Source organism: Oncorhynchus mykiss, chromosome 26 (genome assembly GCF_013265735.2).
Source record: "Oncorhynchus mykiss isolate Arlee chromosome 26, USDA_OmykA_1.1, whole genome shotgun sequence".
Lineage (NCBI taxonomy): Eukaryota > Metazoa > Chordata > Actinopteri > Salmoniformes > Salmonidae > Oncorhynchus > Oncorhynchus mykiss.
Window position 1 is genome coordinate 2427731 of NC_048590.1, and position 19832 is coordinate 2447562.

At 41.5% G+C, this 19832-nt stretch overlaps 1 protein-coding gene across 5 annotated transcripts in view; it reads left to right on the forward strand.

The window, feature by feature from the left end:
* LOC118936601 (tubulin polymerization-promoting protein family member 3-like) overlaps positions 1-18136 on the forward strand; it is a 34406-nt gene extending 16270 nt beyond the window's left edge. For 2 of the 5 annotated variants that reach the window (XM_036963889.1, XM_036963893.1), the window contains exons 2-4: positions 7380-7579; positions 12202-12355; positions 15343-18136. In XM_036963889.1, coding sequence (XP_036819784.1) covers positions 7392-7579; positions 12202-12355; positions 15343-15534 — 534 coding nt within the window. In that variant the 5' untranslated portion in view covers positions 7380-7391 and the 3' untranslated portion in view covers positions 15535-18136. Of the gene's footprint in view, positions 1-7377; positions 7580-12201; positions 12356-15342 lie in introns of all 5 variants that reach the window. The other 3 variants (XM_036963890.1, XM_036963891.1, XM_036963892.1) reach the window with 3 other exon arrangements.
* Positions 18137-19832: the final 1696 nt, after the last annotated feature.

Below are 19832 nucleotides of genomic sequence, written 5' to 3' on the forward strand. Positions count from 1 at the left end.
TCTGTCTGTCTGTCCCGAGCTGCAGGATGCAATGCTGTCTGTCTGTCTGTCTGCCTGTCTGTCTGTCTGTCTGTCTGCCTGTCTGTCTGTCTGTCTGTCTGTCTGTCTGTCTGCCTGTCTGTCTGTCTGTCTGTCTGTCTGTCTGTCTGTCTGTCTGTCCCTGGCCTGAGCTTCACCCCCCCACCCACACAGCACCTCATACACAAGAACAGTTCATTACACACACTATTATTATTGTTATTGCTAGGCAGCGCAAACTAAGAGAGTCATGTCTGCAATATCACACACACACACACACACACACACACACACACACACACACACACACACACACACACACACACACACTAGCGGTTAAGACCGGTTGGGCGAGTAACCGAAAGGTCACTGGTTCAAATCCCAGAGCCGACTAGGTGAATAACCTGCCAATGTGCCCATGAGCAAGGCACTTAACTCCAATAGCTCCTGTAAATCCCTCTGGGTGATGGCCGTCTGGTAAAAACACAGGCACTTTACCATGCTACTCGCTTGCTGTCCTTTGCTAGCTTGATCCTGCGGTTTGTAATATGTGATTTGATCTGTATGTATTGTGATTGCTGCTAAACGAATGGCCTCGTGGAGGAAGTTTTCTAGAGTGGAAGCAGCTGGAGGAGAGAGAGCTGACTTCTCTCCAAGCCCACCCACTGTTTCAGCTACACCTCCTCATCTAGTCCCTGCAGACTGGCTGTTCACTCTAAACCACATCTACTATCAAATATCAACTTCACTAGTCCCATAACAACTGGCAGAGCACAACATAACTACAGAGCACTACATAACTACAGAGCACTACATAACTACAGAGCACTACATAACTACAGAGCACTACATAACTACAGAGCACTACATAACTACAGAGCACTACATAACTACAGAGCACTACATAACTATAGAGCACTACATAACTACAGAGCACTACATAACTACAGAGCACTACATAACTACAGAGCACTACATAACTACAGAGCACTACATAACTACAGAGAACTACATAACTACAGAGCACTACACAACTACAGAGAACTACATAACTACAGAGCACTACATAACTACAGAGAACTACATAACTACAGAGCACTACATAACTACAGAGCACTACATAACTACAGAGAACTACATAACTACAGAGCACTACATAATTACAGAGCACTACATAACTACAGAGAACTACATAACTACAGAGAACTACATAACTACAGAGAACTACATAACTACAGAGCACTACATAACTACAGAGAACTACATAACTACAGAGAACTACATAACTACAGAGCACTACATAACTACAGAGACCTACATAACTACATAACTAGAGAGCACTACATAACTACAGAGAACTACATAACTACATAACTACAGAGAACTACATAACTACAGAGAACTACATAACTACAGAGCACTACATAACTACAGAGCACTACACAACTACAGAGAACTACATAACTACATAACTACAGAGAACTACATAACTACATAACTACAGAGCACTACATAACTACAGAGCACTACATAACTACAGAGAACTACATAACTACATAACTACAGAGCACTACATAACTACAGAGCACTACATAACTACAGAGCACTACATAACTACAGAGCACTACACAACTACACATAACTACATAACTACAGAGCACTACATAACTACAGAGAACTACATAACTACATAACTACAGAGCACTACATAACTACAGAGAACTACATAACTACAGAGCACTACATAACTACAGAGCACTACACAACTACACATAACTACATAACTACAGAGCACTACATAACTACAGAGAACTACATAACTACATAACTACAGAGCACTACATAACTACAGAGCACTACAGAGAACTACATAACTACAGAGAACTACATAACTACAGAGCACTACATAACTACAGAGCACTACATAACTACAGAGAACTACATAACTACAGGGCACTACATAACTACAGAGAACTACATAACTACAGAGCACTACATAACTACAGAGCACTACATAACTACAGAGAACTACATAACTACAGAGCACTACATAACTACATAACTACAGAGAACTACATAACTACATAACTACAGAGAACTACATAACTAGAGAGCACTACATAACTACAGAGCACTACATAACTACAGAGCACTACATAACTACAGAGCACTACATAACTACAGAGCACTACATAACTACAGAGCACTACATAACTACAGAGCACTACAGAGCACTACATAACTACAGAGCACTACATAACTGCAGAGCACTACATAACTACAGAGCACTACATCACTATAGAGAACTACATAACTACAGAGCACTACATAACTACAGAGCACTACATAACTACAGAGCACTACATAACTACAGAGCACTACATAACTACAGAGCACTACATAACTACAGAGAACTACATAACTACAGAGCACTACATAACTACATAACTATAGAGAACTACATAACTACAGAGCACTACATAACTACAGAGCACTACATCACTATAGAGAACTACATAACTACAGAGCACTACATAACTACATAACTATAGAGAACTACATAACTACAGAGCACTACAGAGAACTACATAACTACAGAGCACTACAGAGCACTACATAACTATAGAGAACTACATAACTACAGAGAACTACATAACTACATAACTATAGAGAACTACATAACTACAGAGAACTACATAACTACAGAGCACTACATAACTACAGAGAACTACATAACTACAGAGAACTACATAACTACATAACTATAGAGAACTACATAACTACAGAGAACTACATAACTACAGAGAACTACATAACTACAGAGAACTACAGAGAACTACATAACTACATAACTATAGAGAACTACATAACTACAGAGAACTACATAACTACATAACTATAGAGAACTACATAACTACAGAGAACTACATAACTACATAACTACAGAGAACTACATAACTACAGAGAACTACATAACTACAGAGAACTACAGAGAACTACATAACTACATAACTATAGAGAACTACATAACTACAGAGAACTACATAACTACATAACTATAGAGAACTACATCACTATAGAGAACTACATAACTACAGAGAACTACATAACTACATAACTATAGAGAACTACATCACTACAGAGAACTACATAACTACATAACTATAGAGAACTACATAACTACAGAGAACTACATAACTACAGAACTACAGAGAACTACATCACTATAGAGAACTACATAACTACAGAGAACTACATAACTACAGAGAACTACATAACTACATAACTATAGAGAACTACATAACTACAGAGCACTACATAACTACAGAGCACTACATAACTACAGAGCACTACATAACTACAGAGCACTACATAACTACAGAGCACTACATAACTACAGAGCACTACATAACTACAGATAACTACAGAGTACTACATAACTACAGAGAACTACATAACTACAGAGCACTACATAACTACAGAGCACTACATAACTACAGAGCACTACATAACTACAGAGCACTACATAACTACAGAGAACTACATAACTACAGAGCACTACATAACTACAGAGCACTACATAACTACAGAGAACTACAGAGCACTACATAACTACAGAGCACTACATCACTATAGAGAACTACATAACTAGAGAGCACTACATAACTACAGAGAACTACAGAGCACTACATAACTACAGAGCACTACATAACTACAGAGAACTACAGAGCACTACATAACTACAGAGAACTACATAACTACAGAGAACTACATAACTACAGAGCACTGTAGAGCACTACAGAGCACTACATAACTACAGAGCACTGTAGAGCAATACAGAGCACTACATAACTACAGAGCACTACAGAGCACTACATAACTACAGAGCACTACATAACTATAGAGAACTACATAACTACAGAGAACTACATAACTACAGAGCACTACAGAGCACTACATAACTACAGAGCACTACATAACTACAGAGCACTACATAACTATAGAGAACTACATAACTACAGAGAACTACAGATAACTACAGAGCACTACATAACTACAGAGCACTACATAACTACAGAGCACTACATAACTACAGAGAACTACATAACTACAGAGCACTACATAACTATAGAGCACTACATAACTACAGAGCACTACATAACTACAGAGAACTACATAACTACAGAGCACTACAGATAATTACAGAGCACTACATCACTACAGAGAACTACATAACTACAGAGCACTACAGAGCACTACAGAGCACTACATAACTACAGAGCACTACAGAGCACTACATAACTACAGAGCACTACAGAGCACTACATAACTACAGAGCACTACATAACTACAGAGCACTACATAACTACAGAGAACTACATAACTACAGAGCACTACATAACTACATAACTATAGAGCACTACATAACTACAGAGCACTACATAACTACAGAGCACTACATAACTACAGAGCACTACATAACTACAGAGCACTACATAACTACAGAGCACTACATAACTACAGAGAACTACATAACTACAGAGCACTACATAACTACATAACTATAGAGCACTACATAACTACAGAGCACTACATAACTACAGAGAACTACATAACTACAGAGCACTACATAACTACAGAGCACTACATAACTACAGAGCACTACATAACTACAGAGAACTACATAACTACAGAGCACTACATAACTATAGAGCACTACTAATATTGTAGAGCTCCCCTCATGACCCTTTTCATGACGACACTAACGTTAGCCACGGCTAGCTAGCTAGCAGAACACGGATTCTTATTCATTAGCTGTGTTAAAGATGTGAACCGCCAAGACTGGAGACTGTAAAATTTGATTTGATTTGAAGGGCAGCTGGGTGGGTTCTGTAGACACATGATGTTCTCTCCTGGGTGGGTTCTGGGTGGGTTCTTCTCTCCTGGGTGGGTTCTGTAGACACATGATGTTCTCTCCTGGAGGGGTTCTGTTAGACACATGATGTTCTCTCCTGGAGGGGTTCTGTTAGACACATGATGTTCTCTCCTGGGTGGGTTCTGTAGACACATGATGTTCTCTCCTGGGTGGGTTCTGTAGACACATGCTGTTCTCTCCTTGGTGGGTTCTGTAGACACATGATGTTCTCTCCTGGAGGGGTTCTGTAGACACATGATGTTCTCTCCTCCTCTTCCCTCCTCTCTTCTCTCACCCTTCTCCTCCGCCTTTTCTCTCCTCCTCTTCCCTCCTCCTCTCTCCCTTCTCCTCCTCTTCTCTCCTCCTCTTCTCTCCTCTCTTCTCCTCTTCCCTCCTCTCTCCTCTCCTCTCTTCTCCTCCTCCTCTTCTCTCCTCCTCTTCCCTCCTCTCCTCTCTTCTCCACCTCCCCCTCTTCCTTCCTTTCTCCTCTCTTCTCTCCTCTCTTCTCCTCCTCCTCTTCTCTCCTCCTCTCCTCTCTCCTCTCTTCTCTCCCCCTTCTCCTCCTCCTCTTCTCTCCTCCTCTTCCCTCCTCTCTCCCCCCCTCCTCTCCTCCTCTTCTTTCTTCCTCTCTCCTCTCCTCTCCTCCTCCTCTTCTCCCCTCCTCTTCCCTCCTCCTCTCCTCTCCTGCTCTCTTTTTTAAAAAAAGGAATCCTTTCAACAGATTGTGTGAACCCAGATCCCTGAAGGGGAAGGTCTGAGAGGTCAAATAGAGTTAGAGTTAGAGGACATGTGATATTCATTTTAAAGTCCCGAGGGTTCATCTGGAGCATGAGACAGACACTATTAGTAGTACAAAACTAACACAATAAATCAGTCAACTTTGACACGTTCTTTAGTCGTTGACAAGGTATTTACCACGGGATCAAGTATGCATGTCATATACCATTCAAATGAATACAATACTATGCAACATCCATTATAGAAAGTCTAAAAGCTGTGTTCCAATACTCATACTAACCCCCACTAACCATACTATCTGTGAGGTGAATTGAGTGTATAGTATGCTCATTGGTCATAGTATGGATATAGTTTATATGCCAAAAAGTTCCCGGATGTCGTACTACATTCGCCAAAATACGAAGTGGACACTATATCCGTGCTTTTAAGGACCCATAATGCAATTCTTCAGAAAATGTGTGTATGCTTCACTACGTTTTCAGATTTTAGAAAATGGCGGAAAATATACAGCCGAGGAGAGACAACTTCATTGCTTTAACTAATTCTGACAACAACAAAAAATTGTAATAATGTAATAACTTTTAAAATACGTTTTGTACCACGTTATGTTAGCTGACAACTTATTATCAACACTGTCCTTACGAACTGCATAGCATTACAGCAGTATGTACCGGTATGTTAGCTAGTTACCTAACGTTAATTGGCTACTAATAGATCAAACTTGCCAGGCCGTATATTAACGATCTGCTATCTAATTACCCAACGTTTATTGACTTGATTATTCACATCATTCTTAGCTAAGTGGTATAGTCGTTGTGCGTTTCAATAAGTTTTGGCTGTTGTCATTAAACGTCGGCAAAATAAATAAAAAAAGAAGATAGATAAAATTGTTGCCAGGAACACAATTACAGTCACCAAGTTTCTGGATAACATGAAAACAGGCTGAGCAGCTCTGCTAGGGAGAGTATCATGGTCAGAGTGAGGTGTTTGGAAGTCGCTGAACAGTCAATTATCAACTCCAACCGCCAGTGTAGCTAAGAACAAGAAATGATGACCGATATCAAGAGATGTGGTGGGAGACGTCCAAGATTTCAGACAACATTTTTATCCTGCAAGATTTACTGTTTTCCACTATCAATAAAATGTGTAAAATTAAAATATATATTTTTAAGTAGCTAGCCAACGTTAGCCAGTTAGCTTGGGTGCTTTACTGCCGTTGAACACCTACTCCTAGAGCAGGGCCCTCTGAACGCTCTGAAATATACGAACGGACAATCTGGAAGGCCCGAAATGAAGTATTCTGACACCCCAGAATGAATTTACGAAAACACCCCGGAAATCGTAAAACGTCTAGCTGGTCATTTGTTATGCTAATAAGCTAGCAAGACGTTGCATAGCAACAGCATCAGCTTCCGGTTAGACAGGCGAAGCTCTATAATTGTTTTTAATTTTTTTAAGTACGCTCAACTGAAACAATACCGTTCGTTTACAGTATACTAAAATGTACTAATATTATATAGTATATACTCATTAAGTATGTAGTATACAGTATGTAAGTATGGGTATTAGAACACAGCGATGAGTCTTGTTGTCCTGTTTTGTATTCAGGCAGCTTTAAATAAACCTGCCTATTTTTTTATTTTTTTAAAACCTGTTTTAGTGTCTGACAAATATGTATAATGGCTAAGACCCATGTCTTATTTTGTAGATATTCTTCAAGATGGCGGAGAGCACAGATCTGGAGCAGCTGATGAACTCTTTTAAGAAGTTTGCGATCCACGGAGACACCAAGGCTACCGGGAAGGAGATGAACGGGAAGAACTGGGCTAAACTGTGTAAGGACTGCAAGATCATCGACGGGAAGAATGTCACCGGCACTGACGTGGATATCGTCTTCACGAAAGTCAAGTGAGTTTTAATAGCGACCAGCTACAACATAATTATCAATGTAATACATTCATCTATTACGATGATGCTGATTATTATTTATGGACAAATTGCAACCAACATTAGCCGCTAGATTATCCTCAATTGATCTCTCTTAAATCATGGGCGAGTTTGATTTGTATGGTCCAGTGCCCCGGTTTGGCGGAGTTTGCTCATTTTTAGACCATTCCATTGGTCCTTAAGGGTAATCTCCACCCACCCAGGGCACTGGGCCATATAAAGTTAATTTGTCCATGGTTTAAGAGAGATCAGCTGGCGATAAAATAGTGGCCAATGTTGGTTGCAATTGGCCAATTATTATTATTATTATATACTTATACTAGTACTGATAATACTTGAGTAAATCCACTTCAGAACAGTGTTGTGGAACGACTGTTGTTTCCTGACAGTAGTAGATTATAAATCCACTTCAGAACAGTGTTGTGGAACGGCTGTTGTTTCCTGACAGTAGTAGATTATAAATCCACTTCAGAACAGTGTTGTGGAACGACTGTTGTTTCCTGACAGTAGTAGATTATAAATCCACTTCAGAACAGTGTTGTGGAACGACTGTTGTTTCCTGACAGTAGTAGATTATAAATCCACTTCAGAACAGTGTTGTGGAACGGCTGTTGTTTCCTGACAGTAGTAGATTATAAATCCACTTCAGAACAGTGTTGTGGAACGGCTGTTGTTTCCTGACAGTAGTAGATTATAAATCCACTTCAGAACAGTGTTGTGGAACGGCTGTTGTTTCCTGACAGTAGTAGATTATAAATCCACTTCAGAACAGTGTTGTGGAACGGCTGTTGTTTCCTGACAGTAGTAGATTATAAATCCACTTCAGAACAGTGTTGTGGAACGGCTGTTGTTTCCTGACAGTAGTAGATTATAAATCCACTTCAGAACAGTGTTGTGGAACGACTGTTGTTTCCTGACAGTAGTAGATTATAAATCCACTTCAGAACAGTGTTGTGGAACGACTGTTGTTTCCTGACAGTAGTAGATTATAAATCCACTTCAGAACAGTGTTGTGGAACAGCTGTTGTTTCCTGACAGTAGTAGATTATAAATCCACTTCAGAACAGTGTTGTGGAACGACTGTTGTTTCCTGACAGTAGTAGATTATAAATCCACTTCAGAACAGTGTTGTGGAACGACTGTTGTTTCCTGACAGTAGTAGATTATAAATCCACTTCAGAACAGTGTTGTGGAACGGCTGTTGTTTCCTGACAGTAGTAGATTATAAATCCACTTCAGAACAGTGTTGTGGAACGGCTGTTGTTTCCTGACAGTAGTAGATTATAAATCCACTTCAGAACAGTGTTGTGGAACGGCTGTTGTTTCCTGACAGTAGTAGATTATAAATCCACTTCAGAACAGTGTTGTGGAACGGCTGTTGTTTCCTGACAGTAGTAGATTATAAATCCACTTCAGAACAGTGTTGTGGAACGGCTGTTGTTTCCTGACAGTAGTAGATTATAAATCCACTTCAGAACAGTGTTGTGGAACGACTGTTGTTTCCTGACAGTAGTAGATTATAAATCCACTTCAGAACAGTGTTGTGGAACGACTGTTGTTTCCTGACAGTAGTAGATTATAAATCCACTTCAGAACAGTGTTGTGGAACGGCTGTTGTTTCCTGACAGTAGTAGATTATAAATCCACTTCAGAACAGTGTTGTGGAACGACTGTTGTTTCCTGACAGTAGTAGATTATAAATCCACTTCAGAACAGTGTTGTGGAACGACTGTTGTTTCCTGACAGTAGTAGATTATAAATCCACTTCAGAACAGTGTTGTGGAACGACTGTTGTTTCCTGACAGTAGTAGATTATAAATCCACTTCAGAACAGTGTTGTGGAACGACTGTTGTTTCCTGACAGTAGTAGATTATAAATCCACTTCAGAACAGTGTTGTGGAACGGCTGTTGTTTCCTGACAGTAGTAGATTATAAATCCACTTCAGAACAGTGTTGTGGAACGACTGTTGTTTCCTGACAGTAGTAGATTATAAATCCACTTCAGAACAGTGTTGTGGAACGGCTGTTGTTTCCTGACAGTAGTAGATTATAAATCCACTTCAGAACAGTGTTGTGGAACGACTGTTGTTTCCTGACAGTAGTAGATTATAAATCCACTTCAGAACAGTGTTGTGGAACGACTGTTGTTTCCTGACAGTAGTAGATTATAAATCCACTTCAGAACAGTGTTGTGGAACGGCTGTTGTTTCCAGACAGTAGTAGATTATAAATCCACTTCAGAACAGTGTTGTGGAACGGCTGTTGTTTCCTGACAGTAGTAGATTATAAATCCACTTCAGAACAGTGTTGTGGAACGGCTGTTGTTTCCTGACAGTAGTAGATTATAAATCCACTTCAGAACAGTGTTGTGGAACGACTGTTGTTTCCTGACAGTAGTAGATTATAAATCCACTTCAGAACAGTGTTGTGGAACGGCTGTTGTTTTCTGACAGTAGGAGATTATAAATCCACTTCAGAACAGTGTTGTGGAACGGCTGTTGTTTCCTGACAGTAGTAGATTATAAATCCACTTCAGAACAGTGTTGTGGAACGACTGTTGTTTCCTGACAGTAGTAGATTATAAATCCACTTCAGAACAGTGTTGTGGAACGGCTGTTGTTTCCTGACAGTAGTAGATTATAAATCCACTTCAGAACAGTGTTGTGGAACGACTGTTGTTTCCTGACAGTAGTAGATTATAAATCCACTTCAGAACAGTGTTGTGGAACGACTGTTGTTTCCTGACAGTAGTAGATTATAAATCCACTTCAGAACAGTGTTGTGGAACGGCTGTTGTTTTCTGACAGTAGTAGATTATAAATCCACTTCAGAACAGTGTTGTGGAACGGCTGTTGTTTCCTGACAGTAGTAGATTATAAATCCACTTCAGAACAGTGTTGTGGAACGGCTGTTGTTTCCTGACAGTAGTAGATTATAAATCCATTTCAGAACAGTGTTGTGGAACGACTGTTGTTTTCTGACAGTAGTAGATTATAAATCCACTTCAGAACAGTGTTGTGGAACGACTGTTGTTTCCTGACAGTAGTAGATTATAAATCCACGTCAGAACAGTGTTGTGGAACGGCTGTTGTTTCCTGACAGTAGTAGATTATAAATCCACTTCAGAACAGTGTTGTGGAACGACTGTTGTTTTCTGACAGTAGTAGATTATAAATCCACTTCAGAACAGTGTTGTGGAACGGCTGTTGTTTCCTGACAGTAGTAGATTATAAATCCACTTCAGAACAGTGTTGTGGAACGACTGTTGTTTCCTGACAGTAGTAGATTATAAATCCACTTCAGAACAGTGTTGTGGAACGACTGTTGTTTCCTGACAGTAGTAGATTATAAATCCACTTCAGAACAGTGTTGTGGAACGGCTGTTGTTTCCTGACAGTAGTAGATTATAAATCCACTTCAGAACAGTGTTGTGGAACGACTGTTGTTTCCTGACAGTAGTAGATTATAAATCCACTTCAGAACAGTGTTGTGGAACGGCTGTTGTTTTCTGACAGTAGTAGATTAGAAATCCACTTCAGAACAGTGTTGTGGAACGGCTGTTGTTTCCTGACAGTAGTAGATTATAAATCCACTTCAGAACAGTGTTGTGGAACGACTGTTGTTTCCTGACAGTAGTAGATTATAAATCCACTTCAGAACAGTGTTGTGGAACGACTGTTGTTTTCTGACAGTAGTAGATTATAAATCCACTTCAGAACAGTGTTGTGGAACGGCTGTTGTTTCCTGACAGTAGTAGATTATAAATCCACTTCAGAACAGTGTTGTGGAACGACTGTTGTTTCCTGACAGTAGTAGATTATAAATCCACTTCAGAACAGTGTTGTGGAACGGCTGTTGTTTCCTGACAGTAGTAGATTATAAATCCACTTCAGAACAGTGTTGTGGAACGGCTGTTGTTTCCTGACAGTAGTAGATTATAAATCCACTTCAGAACAGTGTTGTGGAACGACTGTTGTTTCCTGACAGTAGTAGATTATAAATCCACTTCAGAACAGTGTTGTGGAACGGCTGTTGTTTCCTGACAGTAGTAGATTATAAATCCACTTCAGAACAGTGTTGTGGAACGACTGTTGTTTCCTGACAGTAGTAGATTATAAATCCACTTCAGAACAGTGTTGTGGAACGACTGTTGTTTCCTGACAGTAGTAGATTATAAATCCACTTCAGAACAGTGTTGTGGAACGGCTGTTGTTTCCTGACAGTAGTAGATTATAAATCCACTTCAGAACAGTGTTGTGGAACGACTGTTGTTTCCTGACAGTAGTAGATTATAAATCCACTTCAGAACAGTGTTGTGGAACGACTGTTGTTTCCTGACAGTAGTAGATTATAAATCCACTTCAGAACAGTGTTGTGGAACGACTGTTGTTTCCTGACAGTAGTAGATTATAAATCCACTTCAGAACAGTGTTGTGGAACGACTGTTGTTTCCTGACAGTAGTAGATTATAAATCCACTTCAGAACAGTGTTGTGGAACGACTGTTGTTTCCTGACAGTAGTAGATTATAAATCCACTTCAGAACAGTGTTGTGGAACGGCTGTTGTTTTCTGCCGTTGCAGAGCGAAGACGTCCCGGGTGATCACCTACGAGGAATTCCAGAGAGCCCTGGAGGAGCTGGCCCCGAAGAGGTTTAAAGGTCAGAGCAAAGAGGAGGCCCTAACGTCTGTCTACAAGCTGATAGAGGGCAAGGAGCCCACCAACGTAGGAGTCACGGTATGACAGATACACTACTACTAATATACTACTAGGCCCTAACGTCTGTCTACAAGCTGATAGATACTGATATATACTACTACTGCATACTACTACTACTACTACTATTATACTACTACTACTAATAATAATATACTACTAGTATACTACTATACTACTACTACTACTACTAATACACTAATACTACTACTACTACTACTAGTATACTACTACTACTACTACTAATACTACTACTAATATACTACTAATATACTACTACTACTACTACTACTATACTACTACTGCATACTACTACTACCAGTATACTACTATACTACTACTACTAATATACTACTACTACTACTACTACTACTAATATACTACTACTACTACTACTACTACTACTACTAATATACTACTACTACTATACTACTACTAATACTACTACTGCATACTACTACTACTAGTATACTACTATACTACTACCACTACTAATATACTACTCTACTACATTGCAACTGCTGCTACTACTACTATACTGCTACTACTGTTACTACTACTACTGCTACTACTGTTACTACTACTACTGCTACTATACTACTACTACTACTATACCACTACTACTACTATTACTAATACTACTATACTACTACTACTACTACTATGCTACTACTACTAATGGTACTACTATTACTATACTACTACTACTGCTACTGCTGCTACTACTACTACTGCTACTACTACTACTACTACTACTACTACTACTACTACTACTACTACTACTACTACTACTGCTACTACTACTACTACAACTATACTACTACTACCACTACTGCTACTACTACTACTACAACTACTACTACTACTACTACTACTACTACTACTACTACTACTACTACTACTACTACCACTACTACCACTACTACTTCATTATTGAGATGTTATCCAGCTAAATAAACACTGTCTTGTTCTAATACCCAGCTTCAAGTGTGTGGTAAGAGTATGTACATAAATGAATATGGGGATCAGGCCTGGCAAAGTAGTCTGCTGTCACTTGAGGGTAGATAGGACAGTTGTGGAGGAGGACGGCACGGTGTGTTTATCACGGCGTTCTGAAGTCAAGGAGGTTGTTTAGACGTGCCTGAGTGAATATAGTGAATGTACTCAGCTCTCCAAACCGTCTCGGTGCTCCGGCTGTGTGTGAGTGTGAGTGTGTGTATGTGTATATATATGTGTGTGTGAGTGTGAGTGTGTGTGTGTGTGTTAGTATTACCTAAGGTTCTTTTTTTCTCCAAACACAATTATTTGTTAACACTGGCTGGCTGTTGTCATGCTGTGAATTGAACCTGAGTTCAACCTCTTTATCTAAGAGTGGCTGTTGGTTTTTTGACTTAAGAAATTATAATTGAGTTAAAGTAATCCCTTCTTTAGGGAGCGGTTCTACCTATCCACCTCCAGCTGTTTCCTCCTGTGTTTAACATTCAGATTCTAGGGCCCTTCTTTAGGGTTCTACCTATCCACCTCCAGCTGTCCTGTGTATAACGTTCAGATTCTAGGGCCCTTCTTTAGGGAGCGGTTCTACCTATCCACCTCCAGCTGTTTCCTCCTGTGTTTAACAATCAGATTCTAGGGCCCTTCTTTAGGGTTCTACCTATCCACCTCCAGCTGTTTCCTCCTGTGTTTAACAATCAGATTCTAGGGCCCTTCTTTAGGGTTCTACCTATCCACCTCCAGCTGTTTCCTCCTGTGTATAGCAATCAGATTCTAGGGACCTTCTTTAGGGTTGTACCTATCCACCTCCAGCTGTTTCCTCCTGTGTATAACAATCAGATTCTAGGGACCTTCTTTAGGGTTGTACCTATCCACCTCCAGCTGTTTCCTCCTGTGTATAACGTTCAGATTCTAGGGCCCTTCTTTAGGGAGCGGTTCTACCTATCCACCTCCAGCTGTTTCCTCCTGTGTATAACATTCAGATTCTAGGGACCTTCTTTAGGGTTGTACCTATCCACCTCCAGCTGTTTCCTCCTGTGTATAACATTCAGATTCTAGGGACCTTCTTTAGGGTTGTACCTATCCACCTCCAGCTGTTTCCTCCTGTGTATAACAATCAGATTCTAGGGACCTTCTTTAGGGTTGTACCTATCCACCTCCAGCTGTTTCCTCCTGTGTATAACAATCAGATTCTAGGGACCTTCTTTAGGGTTGTACCTATCTACCTCCAGCTGTTTCCTCCTGTGTATAACAATCAGATTCTAGGGACCTTCTTTAGGGAGCGGTTCTACCTATCCACCTCCAGCTGTTTCCTCCTGTGTATAACAATCAGATTCTAGGGCCCTTCTTTAGGGTTGTACCTATCCACCTCCAGCTGTTTCCTCCTGTGTATAACAATCAGATTCTAGGGCCCTTCTTTAGGGTTCTACCTATCCACCTCCAGCTGTTTCCTCCTGTGTATAACAATCCGATTCTAGGGACCTTCTTTAGGGTTGTACCTATCTACCTCCAGCTGTTTCCTCCTGTGTATAACAATCAGATTCTAGGGCCCTTCTTTAGGGTTGTACCTATCTACCTCCAGCTGTTTCCTCCTGTGTTTAACAATCAGATTCTAGGGCCCTTCTTTAGGGTTCTACCTATCCACCTCCAGCTGTTTCCTCCTGTGTATAACAATCAGATTCTAGGGACCTTCTTTAGGGTTGTACCTATCTACCTCCAGCTGTTTCCTCCTGTGTATAACAATCAGATTCTAGGGCCCTTCTTTAGGGAGCGGTTCTACCTATCCACCTCCAGCTGTTTCCTCCTGTGTATAACAATCAGATTCTAGGGCCCTTCAGAACTGTTGTGATCCCAAAGCTGGAGGACAGCGGGAACTTCCTCAGTTTGTCAAGAGAACCTACAGTAGCAGTTTACCATTAAAAAAACAGAACTGTATTGGTTTAGCTCACCAACATGACAACATGGTTTCTGTTACTGTCCCCCCCCCCCCCCCCCCCCCCCCCGTCCCCCCTCCACAGAAAATGGCGAAGACAGCCGCAGTGGACAGACTGACAGACACCACCAAGTACACAGGCTCCCACAAAGAGCGCTTCGACGAGAGCGGGAAGGGGAGGGGTAAGGGCGGGCGGGAGGAGCTGGTGGAGGAAACGGGATACGTCGGCTCCTACAAGAACGCCGGAACCTACGAGGAGAAAACCAAGGCTAAGTAGACCACCGGGCCAGGCGGTGTGGTCAACAGGCCCAGTAGACTACCGGGCCAGGCGGTGTGGTCAACAGGTCCAGTAGACCACCGGGCCAGGCGGGGTGGTCAACAGGCCCAGTAGACCACCGGGCCAGGCGGGGTGGTCAACAGGCCCAGTAGACCACCGGGCCAGGCGTGGTGGTCAACAGGCCCAGTAGACCACCGGGCCAGGCGTGGTGGTTAACAGGCCCAGTAGACCACCGGGCCAGGCGGGGTGGTCAACAGGCCCAGTAGACCACCGGGCCAGGCGTGGTGGTCAACAGGCCCAGTAGACCACCGGGCCAGGCGTGGTGGTTAACAGGCCCAGTAGACCACCGGGCCAGGCAGTGTGGTCAACGGGTCCAGTAGACCACCGGGCCAGGCGGTGTGGTCAACAGGTCCAGTAGACCACCGGGCCAGGCGGGGTGGTCAACAGGTCCAGTAGACCACCGGGCCAGGCGGGGTGGTCAACAGGTCCTGTAGACCACCGGGCCAGGCGGTGTGGTCAACAGGCCCAGTAGACCACCGGGCCAGGCGGTGTGGTCAACAGGCCCAGTAGACCACCGGGCCAGGCGTGGTGGTCAACAGGCCCAGTAGACCACCGGGCCAGGCGTGGTGGTTAACAGGCCCAGTAGACCACCGGGCCAGGCGGTGTGGTCAACGGGTCCAGTAGACCACCGGGCCAGGCGGTGTGGTCAACAGGTCCAGTAGACCACCGGGCCAGGCGGGGTGGTCAACAGGTCCAGAAGACCACCGGGCCAGGCGGGGTGGTCAACAGGTCCAGTAGACCACCAGGCCAGGCGGTGTGGTCAACAGGCCCAGTAGACCACCGGGCCAGGCGGTGTGGTCAACGGGTCCAGTAGACCACCGGGCCAGGCGGTGTGGTCAACAGGCCCAGTAGACCACCGGGCCAGGCGGGGTGGTCAACAGGTCCAGTAGACCACCGGGCCAGGCGGTGTGGTCAACAGGCCCAGTAGACCACCGGGCCAGGCGGTGTGGTCAACAGGCCCAGTAGACCACCGGGCCAGGCGGTGTGATCAACAGGCCCAGTAGACCACCGGGCCAGGCGGGGTGGTCAACAGGCCCACAACATGACATGTATCCCAAATTACATCCTACTCTATATAGTGCACTACTTTGACCAGAGCGCCATGGGTCCTGGTCTAAAGTAGTGCACTATAGAGTGAATAGGGTGCCATAGGGCTCTGGTCTAAAGTAGTGCACTATATAGGGAATAGGGTGCCATAGGGCTCTGGTATAAAGTAGTGCACTATATAGGGAATAGAGTGCCATTTGAGACGCTTCCAGGGTCACTATCCCCTAAGCCCCCCCCCTTACAGTCGGGACCAAACCCTGAACCCAGAACTCTGACCCCTAACCACAGGCTTAACCCCAGGCCCTGTCGACAGAGGCTGTCCTCTCTTATCTTTGATATGTTCTGAGGGGTGTGTTGTGTGTGTTGTCATTGGGGATGATGAAAGAGAGAACATGCTTTTTACTCTTATTATAGCTATGGAGGTCGTGAGGTGATCTCCTTAAACAGAGATATGACCGATAGACAGGTCGTGAGGCGATCTCCTTCAACAGAGATATGACCGATAGACAGGTCATGAGGCGATCTCCTTCAACAGAGATATGACCGATAGACAGGTCGTGAGGCGATCTCCTTCAACAGAGATATGACCGATAGACAGGTCGTGAGGCGATCTCCTTCAACAGAGATATGACCGATAGACAGGTCATGAGGCGATCTCCTTCAACAGAGATATGACCGATAGACAGGTCGTGAGGCGATCTCCTTCAACAGAGATATGACCGATAGACAGGTCGTGAGGCGATCTCCTTCAACAGAGATTTGTCTGATGTGTGTTTACAGATGACTAGATCAGAATGTTCACTGTTCACTGTCAAACCTGGCCTGCCCTGAGACTGTACATAGACCTGTGATATACCATACCCTCACCTTGCTTTGGTTTTAAATCTGCCCTGAGACTGTACATAGACCTGTGATATACCATACCCTCACCTTGCTTTGGTTTTAACATGTTGAGTTGCACTGTGAAATACTGATGCAAGAGTTGTTGCCATGGAATTGAATGAAACATCCACTGTAAAAGGCAAACGTCAGCACCAAGACCGTGATTGGTCAAAAACACGTACTGGTCAAATAATCTGACATGGTGCCGTGTTTCCATTGGCTTCAAACCATGAATGTCCTCTTTGAATCGAGTTCACTTTCTTACCGTATAATTCATCTTTCTTACCGTATAATTCATCTTTCTTACCGTATAATTCATCTTTCTTACCGTATATTTCATCTTTCTTACAGTATGTTTCATCTCTCAAACTCAATAGTTTCAGGGTTTCGTCTTTAAGACTATCGTTTTAGAACTAGCTAGCTTTTTATTCTGAGACTATTTCTTTCAACGTTCGTTGCTTTTCAAAAAATAATTAAACATTTATTTTCTCTCTTTTGGTTCTTTTTGATTTGTTTGTTTGTTTGTTTGTTTGTTGGTTGTAGAAACTGGACAACGGCTGCATTGAAAGGGAAATTGTTGTATTAAAAAATGAGAATAAAGTGTTTGTCTTTAGTTTGTGGTTTCTTTCATTCTGATTCTGAGTGGTATTTATAAACGTCATTACTCAGTGAGCATCATTTACCAAACCAGGAAGTGACCAATGGCATGTCCTTTAGCCACAGGCTTTCTCATGTTTAAAAAATACTGTATTCCCTTAATAAACAGGTAACTAACCTGTGTTAAACTGTATTCTAATAAACAGGTAACTAGCCTGTATTAAACTGTATTCTAATAAACAGGTAACTAGCCTGTGTTAAACTGTATTCTAATAAACAGGTAACTAGCCTGTATTAAACTGTATTCTAATAAACAGGTAACTAGCCTGTGTTAAACTGTATTCTCCTAATAAACAGGTAACTAGCCTGTGTTAAACTGTATTCTAATAAACAGGTAACTAGCCTGTGTTAAACTGTATTCTAATAAACAGGTAACTAGCCTGTGTTAAACTGTATTCTCCTAATAAACAGGTAACTAGCCTGTATTAAACTGTATTCCCCTAATAAACAGGTAACTAGCCTGTATTAAACTGTATCCTAATAAACAGGTAACTAGCCTGTGTTAAACTGTATTCTCCTAATAAACAGGTAACTAGCCTGTATTAAACTGTATTCTAATAAACAGGTAACTAGCCTGTGTTAAACTGTATTCTAATAAACAGGTAACTAGCCTGTGTTAAACTGTATTCTAATAAACAGGTAACTAGCCTGTGTTAAACTGTATTCTCCTAATAAACAGGTAACTAGCCTGTATTAAACTGTATTCTAATAAACAGGTAACTAGCCTGTGTTAAACTGTATTCTAATAAACAGGTAACTAGCCTGTATTAAACTGTATTCTCCTAATAAACAGGTAACTAGCCTGTGTTAAACTGTATTCTAATAAACAGGTAACTAGCCTGTATTAAACTGTATTCTCCTAATAAACAGGTAACTAGCCTGTATTAAACTGTATTCTCCTAATAAACAGGTAACTAGCCTGTATTAAACTGTATTCTAATAAACAGGTAACTAGCCTGTGTTAAACTGTATTCTAATAAACAGGTAACTAGCCTGTATTAAACTGTATTCTAATAAACAGGTAACTAGCCTGTGTTAAACTGTATTCTCCTAATAAACAGGTAACTAGCCTGTATTAAACTGTATTCTAATAAACAGGTAACTAGCCTGTGTTAAACTGTATTCTAATAAACAGGTAACTAGCCTGTGTTAAACTGTATTCTAATAAACAGGTAACTAGCCTGTGTTAAACTGTATTCTCCTAATAAACAGGTAACTAGCCTGTATTAAACTGTATTCTAATAAACAGGTAACTAGCCTGTATTAAACTGTATTCAAATAAACAGGTAACTAGCCTGTATTAAACTGTATTCTAATAAACAGGTAACTAGCCTGTATTAAACTGTATTCTCCTAATAAACAGGTAACTAGCCTGTCTTAAACTGTATTCTAATAAACAGGTAACTAGCCTGTATTAAACTGTATTCTAATAAACAGGTAACTAGCCTGTATTAAACTGTATTCTAATAAACAGGTAACTAGCCTGTGTTAAACTGTATTCTCCTAATAAACAGGTAACTAACCTGTGTTAAACTGTATTCTAATAAACAGGTAACTAGCCTGTGTTAAACTGTATTCTAATAAACAGGTAACTAGCCTGTATTAAACTGTATTCTAATAAACAGGTAACTAGCCTGTATTAAACTGTATTC